Source organism: Lygodium microphyllum, chromosome 13 (assembly GCF_053477565.2).
Source record: "Lygodium microphyllum isolate KBCC chromosome 13, Lygodium_microphyllum_v1.1.10, whole genome shotgun sequence".
Taxonomy (NCBI): Eukaryota; Viridiplantae; Streptophyta; class Polypodiopsida; order Schizaeales; family Lygodiaceae; genus Lygodium; species Lygodium microphyllum.
Genome location: NC_141147.1, coordinates 130234372 through 130244537, shown reverse-complemented (window position 1 = coordinate 130244537; position 10166 = coordinate 130234372). Strand labels below are relative to the sequence as shown.

The following is a 10166-nucleotide window of genomic DNA, read 5'->3' as shown; positions in this document are numbered from 1 at the left end:
TCACATAAATGAAGGTGTCTCTCATTCTAGAATGTTTGTATCTTCTAAGGGTCCATAGAAATTCCCTTCTTAAAAACGACATGCCTCAAAAACTCAACTTCAGTTTGATGCAAATAACACTTTTTTAGCTTTGCATACAAGCCTACTTCTCGCAATTGATTTAACATTATTTTGACATAATGCTCATGCTCCTCTTGGTTCTTGGAAAATATCAAAGATGTCATCCAAATAGATCACAATAAAATTGTCCAAGTATTTTTGAAAAATATAATTCATCATATGTTGGAATAATGCTAGTGCATTTGTGAGGTCAAATGGCAAGACAGCATATTCAAAATGCCCATACCTTGTGCAAAAATGCCATTTTCCATTCATTATCTTTCTTTATCAATGGGGATTTCTTCTTAAGCAAGGGGGCAAACCAAGAGAGATGTGTCCCCGAGAGAAGAGTTTCTACGAGGTCGACTTGAGAGACATCATTTGGATAACAATTTGGTTGCGCACTGGTGTTGGTAAGACTAAAGAGCTTGTAGCCTATAACTCCTATTTATACTATAGCCTAGGGAGGTTAAGGGGAATACATGTCGTTATTACAAGAGGATGCCACATGGCATGATATCTATATTGACACATGGCACACTAACATCAATGACGATGATGCAAATATCTCTTAGAATGTTCTATGAATCTTCTAAAAACTTCATGGAACTAGTTGCTCTCCCAGCTTGCATACGAGCCAAGGGTTGTCCTTGCTTGAGCATTCGTTACATTATAGACATTTCATGCAATGATTAACTTCACTCCACTCACAACAAAACATTGCTTGGGAAGTGAGCAAGCTGCTGGGCTTAGAGTTATCACTTCATGCAACAACATGTGGTAACTTTCTACAAAGTGAAGTTGTCATGTAATAATGCAGCAAGTTACAACTTCACTCCACTCGCAATGCAACATTGCTCACAATGAGAGCAAGGTGCTGCATGGTAGTGTACAAGAGCTCATGGGTCCATTTTACTTACACAATTTTTGACCGTAAATGCAAGAAACTTGAAACAAGGGTTTTTAAGGGATATTGGAACAAATTGCACATATTTACTGTTTTATAACTAAAAATTTCGTATAGCTCAAAGTTTTACACTTTTGTCTTGAAAATTTAAAATTTTTTGGCGATTTTTATAATTCATTTTACATTAGACCTCTGCTGTTAGCGAACATTGCACTTTGTTCTAGCGATACAGAGGGCCCGTAGGAGGGATGTTAAGACGTGCCAACTTACAAAGAAGCCACTCCCCACAGAAGATCGATATGAGTGCAGTACCAAGAACGAAAAAATTGAACTCCCCATTGACGAGCTCGTGTAGGTCCAACAACCTGACGTGCTAACATTCATTTGCTGCAAATCCAAAAGGCGAGAAACAGGCCCTTATCCAGCCACCGCCATGGCTTACGACGCTCAGAAGCAGATTCGGGAGAACACCATGGTATGCTGCTTTGGCTTTCGTTTCCTCCAAAAATCCCGTCTGTATGATACAGTCTTATACCATAAATGTTTGGCTTATGTCCCAAGGGAGTCTTCAAGTTCTCCACTCAGTGGATCGTGACCCTTTACTGTAGTGGAACTGAATGACTAGTCATAGATGGCTTCAATTGGGGCTCTCTGGATTCTTTCCATTAAGTCAAAGTGAACCAAAACTTTCCCAGCTAAGCTCATGGTTCCGGTACAGGATCACTACTTTCAAGTCACTACTTTCAAGTCCAGGTAGACATTTTTGGGTCTCACTAAGGCAAATGAGTAGGTCAACAAAATATAGCAATCTGATGCTAGCCTAACAGCTCTATACAAAAATGCAACTGATTCTTGCTTAGCTATCTAAGAGCATCAAAAACTCATAAATCCCTTAACTTTGGTGCCGCCCACCCCCACCTGTTGACTTTGACATTTTGTGCAAATAATTCATTCACTTCTCAACATTCTAGATCATGAGACTTTAGAAAGGAAGTAGAAGTGGTCGGGGTGTTCAATTGTCAGAAGCAAGCAATTCCAGTTGAAAAAGGAGTATCAACTCAAAGCCTTCATTTACATGGGTTGATCATGGATTAATGCTTCAATGGGAGAGTAGTAGTTTGTAAAAGTTTAAGTGGCCAAGGAGCTGTGCTCCAATTGCGGAATGCTCTTATCAAGTCCAACATTGCTTCTTTATCTTGTTTAGCAAGACTTTCACCCATAGAAACACGAAACAGGGAATGGGAATGGGGAATGGTGATAGGGACGAGGATGCCAAACCTAGGGAATAGGGACGTGGGAATGGAAACGGCATTTAAAAAATTAAAATTCATGAATTTTTTTTTTCACTCATAATTCATGTGGAGTGTTAAAACCAAGGTATATAATCCACAAGGACAAATCATTTTAAGTTTTAACTTTAAAGATATCATGCATCATTCTAAAACTACTCATTAAAAATTGAATTACAACTTACAAGGCTCAAGGGTTAAGTTATTCAATTATAAAATGCATAATACATATGCTATAAATGATAAAACGATGAACAATGAACTAAACTTTAAAGCCTAAGCTGAAAGAACATGCCCATAGTTCCATTGCCAAAAAACTTAAAAGATTACAAATATGAAGTCTAATCTTTGAAAGAACATGCTCATTGCCCCAAAAAAGACTACAAATATAAAGTCTAATCTCTAGATTGAAGCAAAATGCAGCATGCCAAAATAGCCCAAAGGGTGTTGGGTTTCATTCACGCCTACGCTCATAGAGGAGTGTCGGTGATTAATAGGACACTGGGGCATTTTTCACTCTCTGTAAGATAGGGTTGTACCTTGTACTTTCATCTTACACTTTTTCAGTCTGTTTACTCTCCACACTGTCTACTCCACTCTTAGGTAAGCTTCGATCCTCTCCACCTCTCACATTTTGTATGAGAGCTCAACCACAACTCGGTTGATCCGAGAGCCATCGTCGCCAGCTTCTCTGCTGTTGTCAACAGCTCCACCATCTCTAACAGAGCCACTAGCTAGTTTGCCCTGCTAGGCAGCATGATATCAAGCTCTGTGTAAGTCTGAACATTGCCCGAACCGCCAGCCAAGACACACAGTGCTAGCAGTGCCGCCAGCCCACCAACAGCGCTGCTAGTCCGTCTCCCTACGCCCTTGGTCTATGTGCCACCCTTGTTGTTCTAGCTCCAGTAGGGCCGCTCGTCTTCAACCTACGCCACCCGTTTGGCTTGTCACTTGCGTCGCTTGCGCCAGTATTGAAGTCGCCAATGCTCCGCCTATGTCTAGTGCTGCGCTTGCATGCAGTGTCGCCGATGCCCTCCACTTGGACCCTTTGTGCTCCGCCCCTACGCGCGCTTGCCACTCGCCTGTGGCTAGCAACGCCTTTGCATGTACTTCTCTTGTGCCCTCTGACTTGCGGCTGAATCTTTGACTTGTGCCTGAACCTCCGCCCACCACCAGCTCGTGTGGTTTCAGAGGTATTTTTTTTTGGAGAAAAAAATTATTACTTTTTTATTCCAGATTCATCTCTGGAAAAGGGGCTTTTGCCCCGGCAGGCACAGAAGTCACGAATTTTTGGGCTTTTGGGTTTTGTGAAGACATTGGTACATGCAGAGCAGTTGCAGTCTGAAATAGACTGTTTTTGAGCATTTGGGGCAAAATTTTTTGGGGCTTTTGCTTCTACCGTATTGCTGAGTATTGAATGCACCTTGGATTGCGTGCATTATAGATAGTTTTGACAACGTACTTCAATTTACTAATTGCAGCAGGCTATTTGCTGTAATTTCTGGAAATTTTGAGATTTCCAGGTTGGTCCAGCTAGGACATTGCTCTGCTAGGCTTCTTGTGAAGAAGCTGCAGACCGAATGTGAGGAGTTACTCCTGCTATATTACAGATGGAGTTATGGCATGCTCACATGGGGCATCTAAACTATGGTAGCTTGATACTTTTACAGTGTATCCGGATGCTAGATGGATTACCTCTCTTGGAGAGACCTCCTGAGCACTTGTGTGAGGGATGTATTTTGGGAAAAATGCATTGGTTTTCGTTTCCTCGTGATGTTGCTTTTAGAGCCACAGCCAAGTTACAGTTAGTGCACTCAGATGTATGTGGCCCTATGCAAACAAAGTCATTGGGTGGATGTTATTATTTTGTGACTTCTATTGATGACTTTATTCGCTTTTGTTGAGTCTATTCTTTAGTGAAAAAGTTAGAAGTGTATGATGCATTTTTGGCTTTTGTAGCACTTGTTGAGAACTAGTATGGCTGTAGGGTAAAGACTCTCCGTTCGGACCGAGGGGGGAATATATGTCCTCTATGTTGAATTCTTTTTTGAAGCAGAAAGGCATTGTTCATCAATTCACTACTGCTTATACTCCACAATAGAATGGGTTTGCAAAGAGGAAGAATCGGTCACTTATGGAAATGGCCAGATGTATGCTGAAAGCAAAGAGCTTGCTATATAGTTTTTGGATGGAAGCCGTTATGTGTGCTTGCCATGTTTTGAATAGATGCCCCACCAAAGCATTAAAGAATATTACGCCTTTTGAGGCTTGGAACAACCGGAAACCTTCTGTTGGGCACTTTCATACTTTTGGGTGCCTTGCATATGCACACATTCCTAAGGTACTTTAAAAAAAGTTGGATAACAAGGTTGTCAAATGCATTTTTGTGGGGTACAGTAGTGAGAGCAAAGGATACAGACTATATGATCCTGTCTCTAAAAAGGTATTTGTCAGTAGGGATGCACTTTTCGATGAAAAATCAAAATTATCCCTTGCTGGTTTTGACACATATTAGGCTGCTAGTAATGTATTTGAAGGGCTGTTGCCCATTTCATTTGGTGATTCAGTTGGAGTTTCAGTAAGTGAACTCAATGTTCAGCCAGCTGCTCCTTTGGAAAATGCAAAAAATCAGGCATTGGTTGATTTGGATATTCAACAAAGTGTTGAATCTGAAATTCAGCAAGAGCTTGTGCACAGTCAGGAGGCAAGACAAATGCCTAGATGGTATTTACAAACTATGAAAGATAGCCATTTAGATGCTCCCATGGTTGGTCGTACTAGAAGACAAGCTTGTATGTATGATACTGCGCATTCCATGGAGTTTGTTATGGCAGCAAATACAGTTGATGATGTGAGGAGCCTGAATGTTTTGAGGATGCACAACATAATGTGCATTGGTTGGTTTTCAATGCAATCTGAGTTTGATTCCATCAGTAAGAATCAAACATGGAATTTAGTGTCTTTGCCTGTTGGGAATAAAGCCATTGGAACAAAATGGGTCTACAAGCTGAAAAGGAATGCTGATGGATCCATTGACAAATATAAAGCCAAACTTGTAGCCAAGGGCTATGCACAGAAGAAAGGCATTGACTATGAGGAGACGTTTGCTCCTACCTCCCGCATAACTACCATTAGGTCTATGGTTGCTTTGGCTGCCCATTATGGATGGATTGTGCATTAGTTAGATATAAAGATTGCATTTTTACATGGGGAACTTCATGAAAAAGTATATGTACAGCAGCCCATTGGTTTTGCAGTTGAGGGATCTGAACACTTGGTTTGCAAGCTGAAAAAGGCTTTCTATGGCTTGAAACAAGCTCCTAGATCTTGGTATGCAAAGATTGATGCCTTCTTACTCAGCCAAGGGTTTATAAACAGCTCATCAAAGTCTACTCTTTATGTATTTAAAGAGGGGGGATCCATGTTGATCATTTGTCTATATGTTGATGACCTTTTGCTTACAGGGGCACATGCTGATCAGATTTCGGCATTTAAATAAAATTTGCAGCAAACTTTTGAGATGTTAGACTTGGGATCTTTGCATTGTTACTTGGGTATTCAGTTTATATATGATGCTAGAGGTATCGGTTTATCATAGTCAAGATACATTGGTAAACTCCTTGAGAGATTTGGCTTACAAGATTGCAAGCTAGTCCGTACACCAATGGAACCTGGATTGAAGCTGTCATTGCATGATGACAGTGATTTGTTTGATACACACACATACGCTCCAGCAGTTGGATGCCTTATCTACCTATGCAACACTAGGCCGGACATACAGGTTGGAGTTTCAGCCCTGAGCAGATATATGCATCAGCCACGCATGTCACATTGGCAAGTTCTCAAGCGTGTTTTCCATTACTTGCAAGGTACTAGATCTCTTGGATTACTTTATGCCAAGGGGGGACCACTGCACTTACATGCTAACAGTGATTCTGATTGGGTTGGTGATTATGATTCACGTCACTCCTCACGCCTATGCTCACAGAGGAGTGTCGGTGTGATCAACATGAGACTGGGGCACTTTTTACTCTTCGTACGAGAGGTTTTTTTCCCTAAATTTATTCTCTTTATTTTATGTGCCTATGTTACACATTTACGGGTACTTATCGTGTTGCACATACTTTGGGTGACACCCTCTTACAACCCTAAGGTTTAAGGCTTGTATCTTGTACTTTCATCTTACACTTTCAGTCTATTGCATTGGGTGTCGTGTTTCACTCTCCACACTATCTACTCCACTCTCAGTTGAGCTTCAATCCTCTCCATCTCTCACAAAGGGCAACTGTAAGATTGCAAGTACAAATATAATGTCGGCATGGCACAATTTTCCAAGTGTCACACTGTCATCAATGATCATAATATCATATACAATGTACATGTGTCATGTATCATGAGACTCATGATAAGTAAACTAAATCAAAGATCATTATCATGATCTAAGGTTGCTCTAGCTACTCCTGAAGTGCCAGTCTCATCATCATGTGTACCATGAACTGTTGCATTTCCCTCAACATTAGCATGTGTCTCCTCTTCTTGCTGCATCTCCCACTCTGTGAATGGATTGGGCTTTGTTGTCATGCAGTTATATAACATCCTCAAATTAGCACTAACAAATACTAGATCGTTTGCCCTCTCCACACCAAGACGGTTCCTCTTCTTTGAAGTAATGTGAGTGTATATACTCCACAATTGGTCCAAACAAGTGAAACTAACTGACTGACTCAAAATATGGATGACTAGTTGCTGCAACTTAGGACCAACTGAACCATAGTCCTCCCATCACAAAGCTGCCCCAATCTTATAGTGATCCTCCTGTGCATCCCCATAACCAAAAGAATCCCGAAAGGTCCTATAACATGAAAGCTAGTCTTTGATATTTCGTCTAGTGCCACAATCAGGCACTAGATGAGACAATATAAGTCTCAATGTATCCACAACCTCAATGTCATTCTCTTGACCCTTGCCCTGGAACTCATTATCCACAACAAATGCAGTTGCATGCATGGGTGAGCTATAGAAGTTCCACCTCGTCATGATTAAATGGCGTATCTTCTCATATGCCTCATCATTTGGTGCCAACTTTTGTAGCTTTTTATTCAGCCTATCCACAGCCTCATATATCTTGCCAATGCAAGGTTGCATAGCATCCATAACCCTCAATAAATGCACAATAGGTGATCACATAGCATCTATCCGCTTTATATCATCCCAAACAGTGGAGTTATTTGCTTTCTCCAAGCATAAGATACTTGTAGGAGTATTTGCCAATGTTGATGAGGTGAACTCATCACTAAGAAATAATTGCCTCAAAGCACCATTGCATTCTTTTAATCTGTTTAGCATCAAGAAGTTAAAGGCAAATCTGGTATTAGAGTATTTTAAAAGTGTCTTCTTTGACCGCAAAGAGAATTGATGGCGAAGAAACTGGTGATTCAAAACAAAGCTAACCTTTGAGCTTTTTGCTTTATGACAGGTGTAATCCATGACAGGTTACCGGTATCCTTATAGTAGGTTATTCAAGCAATGAGCCATACAATATGAAACTGTGATATGTGGATAATATCCTTGGATAAAAGCACCTGTTGCCCTATTTGCGGGCTCTCCATTTGCAACAAATCCCACAACATGCTCTAGGCCAATAAGCTCAATACCTGTAATCCACTTTGTTGTAAGTACATCTGCTGACTTTCTTGTCCCCGATGTATCATATAAGGATATGAAATACATTTTCCCATGAGCATAAGCAACCATACCATGAATGGATCACTTGCATGTATCACTCCAACCATCAACAATCAAGGAAACTCCATTTTTAGTGCAATGCTCTTTGTAGTTACTGCTGCTTTCTTAACAAGGCGCTTTTCCTTGTTGAGCAAAGTGGTGCGTAAGGTCTTTGATGATGGAGGTACATACGAAGGACCATACTCACTAATCTTCTTGCACATCAATTTAAAATACTCTGGTCTGGTTGCACGAAATTGAATGTGGTCATGATAAAAAAACGTGCCACTGATGTATCCACCTCTTTCTTCTTCTTGGGATCCCAACTAGCATCAAGTGTGCTTTGTCTACGTGCAACATGTGGCGTTGATGCCATGGCTGATGCAATGCCTGCAATAGGTGTGGAGGTAGCACTTTTTGATACTGACTCTTGTTGAAAGATGACGTACTAGGGAGAGAGTAGGGTTTATGGGGAGGAACACGGAGTGAACTTGGCAAACATTGAGAAGAGAAGAGAAGAGAAGAAACTTTGATGAATGGAATGATGAAGTTTTGAATCATGGAGTGAATGTGATACAAGGGAACAAGGGTGCCATAGTACAAGGAAGATGATGAAGACAGCCACGAACCACGAACCGCAATGTCCTCTTGAAGGGGTGTGAGGGCAGTGGAGGGGCTGGAGAGAAGAGGTGACGGATTGAATGAATTAGCCGCATAGAATGAGTGACAGAGGTAGCGTATAAATAGGCAAGAGACTGTCTAGGGTGGTGCTCAGAGGGAGGGCGTTAGCTATCTAGGGTGATGTGCGGAAGGAGAGCATCAGCTGTCTAGGGTGGCGCCCCACTGTGGGCGCCCAACCCCTTTTTGGGATTGTCCACTGTGAAACCCAAACGCAAAACGCAGAACGCAAACTGCATGTGAAGGGTTTCTCAACACCCCCTCTCAGGCTGAAAAAGGGGAAGAAGAGAAGAGTGAGGTGGAGATGGAATGCTACATGCTGAAGAATGCTCATGCAATAGGTGCCACTTGGATAGTGTCCCTCGTGGGGAAATTCTTCACTTGCCCAAGCGCTCTAGTACAAAGATGATGAAAGCATGCAATGCATAGGAGGAATGTCGGACTTGTGAGAGTGCGCAATGGAAGAAGAAACACGAACACAGAGGGAGAGAGAGAGAAAGCAGAAAATGAAGGAAGAAAATCTGCACTGACTGAAATGAATGCTGAATACAACTGAAATGGACTGATCAGTCCTTGCACGCAGCCCGAAGCGTCAGTGAGGGAACCAGATCAGGCTGATGATGATGGCAGTACCAAAGACGGAGGAAGATGACGGAGTCGGAGTGTGCACCTGCCAAAGAAGGAGGGAAGATAATAATACAACTGACTGCCAAGTGGGAAATGGCTATAAATAGCCAAAAAACCCAAAAACTGGCCGACCTGAAATTTGAGGCCATAAATATGTCCAACCAGCATTTAATGCTGGTAAAAAGGCCATGAATTCTTAGAAAAATCCCGGAAAGGGTGGACAATGTCCAGTCGGTGAGGCAGGCTGAAGAATGCAGAAATTGCCCCGGGAAATGCACATAAAATCCCGACTGGAGAAGAAAATGCACTGAAATGCAATAAACTGAGTGCTCTAAAATGAGCTACCTCCTTCGTCAAAACAAGTGATAGACAAGTCAGAGCTCTCAAAGTCCTCGTCTGACTTAGACTGAGGCTCACAGGCAGGAGATGACAAGGCATGACAAACATGAGGTGGATCCACTGGCTACCTCTTTGGCGCGCTCGTCATGCTCCAAAACAAGCGGGGCAAGCTCCTCCCATAGAAGCTTCTCACGTGTCCTCGATGTAAGAAGGCTGGTGTAGAAGACATCAAAACGGGGAGATGACAGTTGAGTCAAAAGAATCATGGCCATATGCTCGGAAGAGATCATCCTGTCAAGGGACGCAAGTTCATCCATCATGTCCGCCAACCTATTGATATGATCCTTCATGGAAGAAGAATTATCAACAACGAGCATCCGTAATTTCTTCTCGAGAGTAATCCGATGGGCAAAAGTCTTCTGATGGTACAAAGAAGCAAGCTTTGTCCACACTTCCACTGCTTTCCGCAACTTGCGCACATGCACTAGGACAGAATCCTGTAA

General features: G+C 41.9%; 1 protein-coding gene across 3 annotated transcripts in view; it reads left to right on the top strand.

Annotated features, from left to right (window-relative positions):
• Positions 1-1203: 1203 nt before the first annotated feature.
• Positions 1204-10166, top strand: part of LOC148027206 (uncharacterized) — a 79208-nt gene continuing 70245 nt past the window's right edge. For all 3 annotated transcript variants that reach the window (XM_087691746.1, XM_087691747.1, XM_087691745.1), the window contains exon 1: positions 1204-1481. In XM_087691746.1, the coding sequence (XP_087547872.1) occupies positions 1440-1481 (42 nt within the window). In that variant the 5' untranslated portion in view covers positions 1204-1439. The remainder of the gene's footprint in view (positions 1482-10166) is intronic.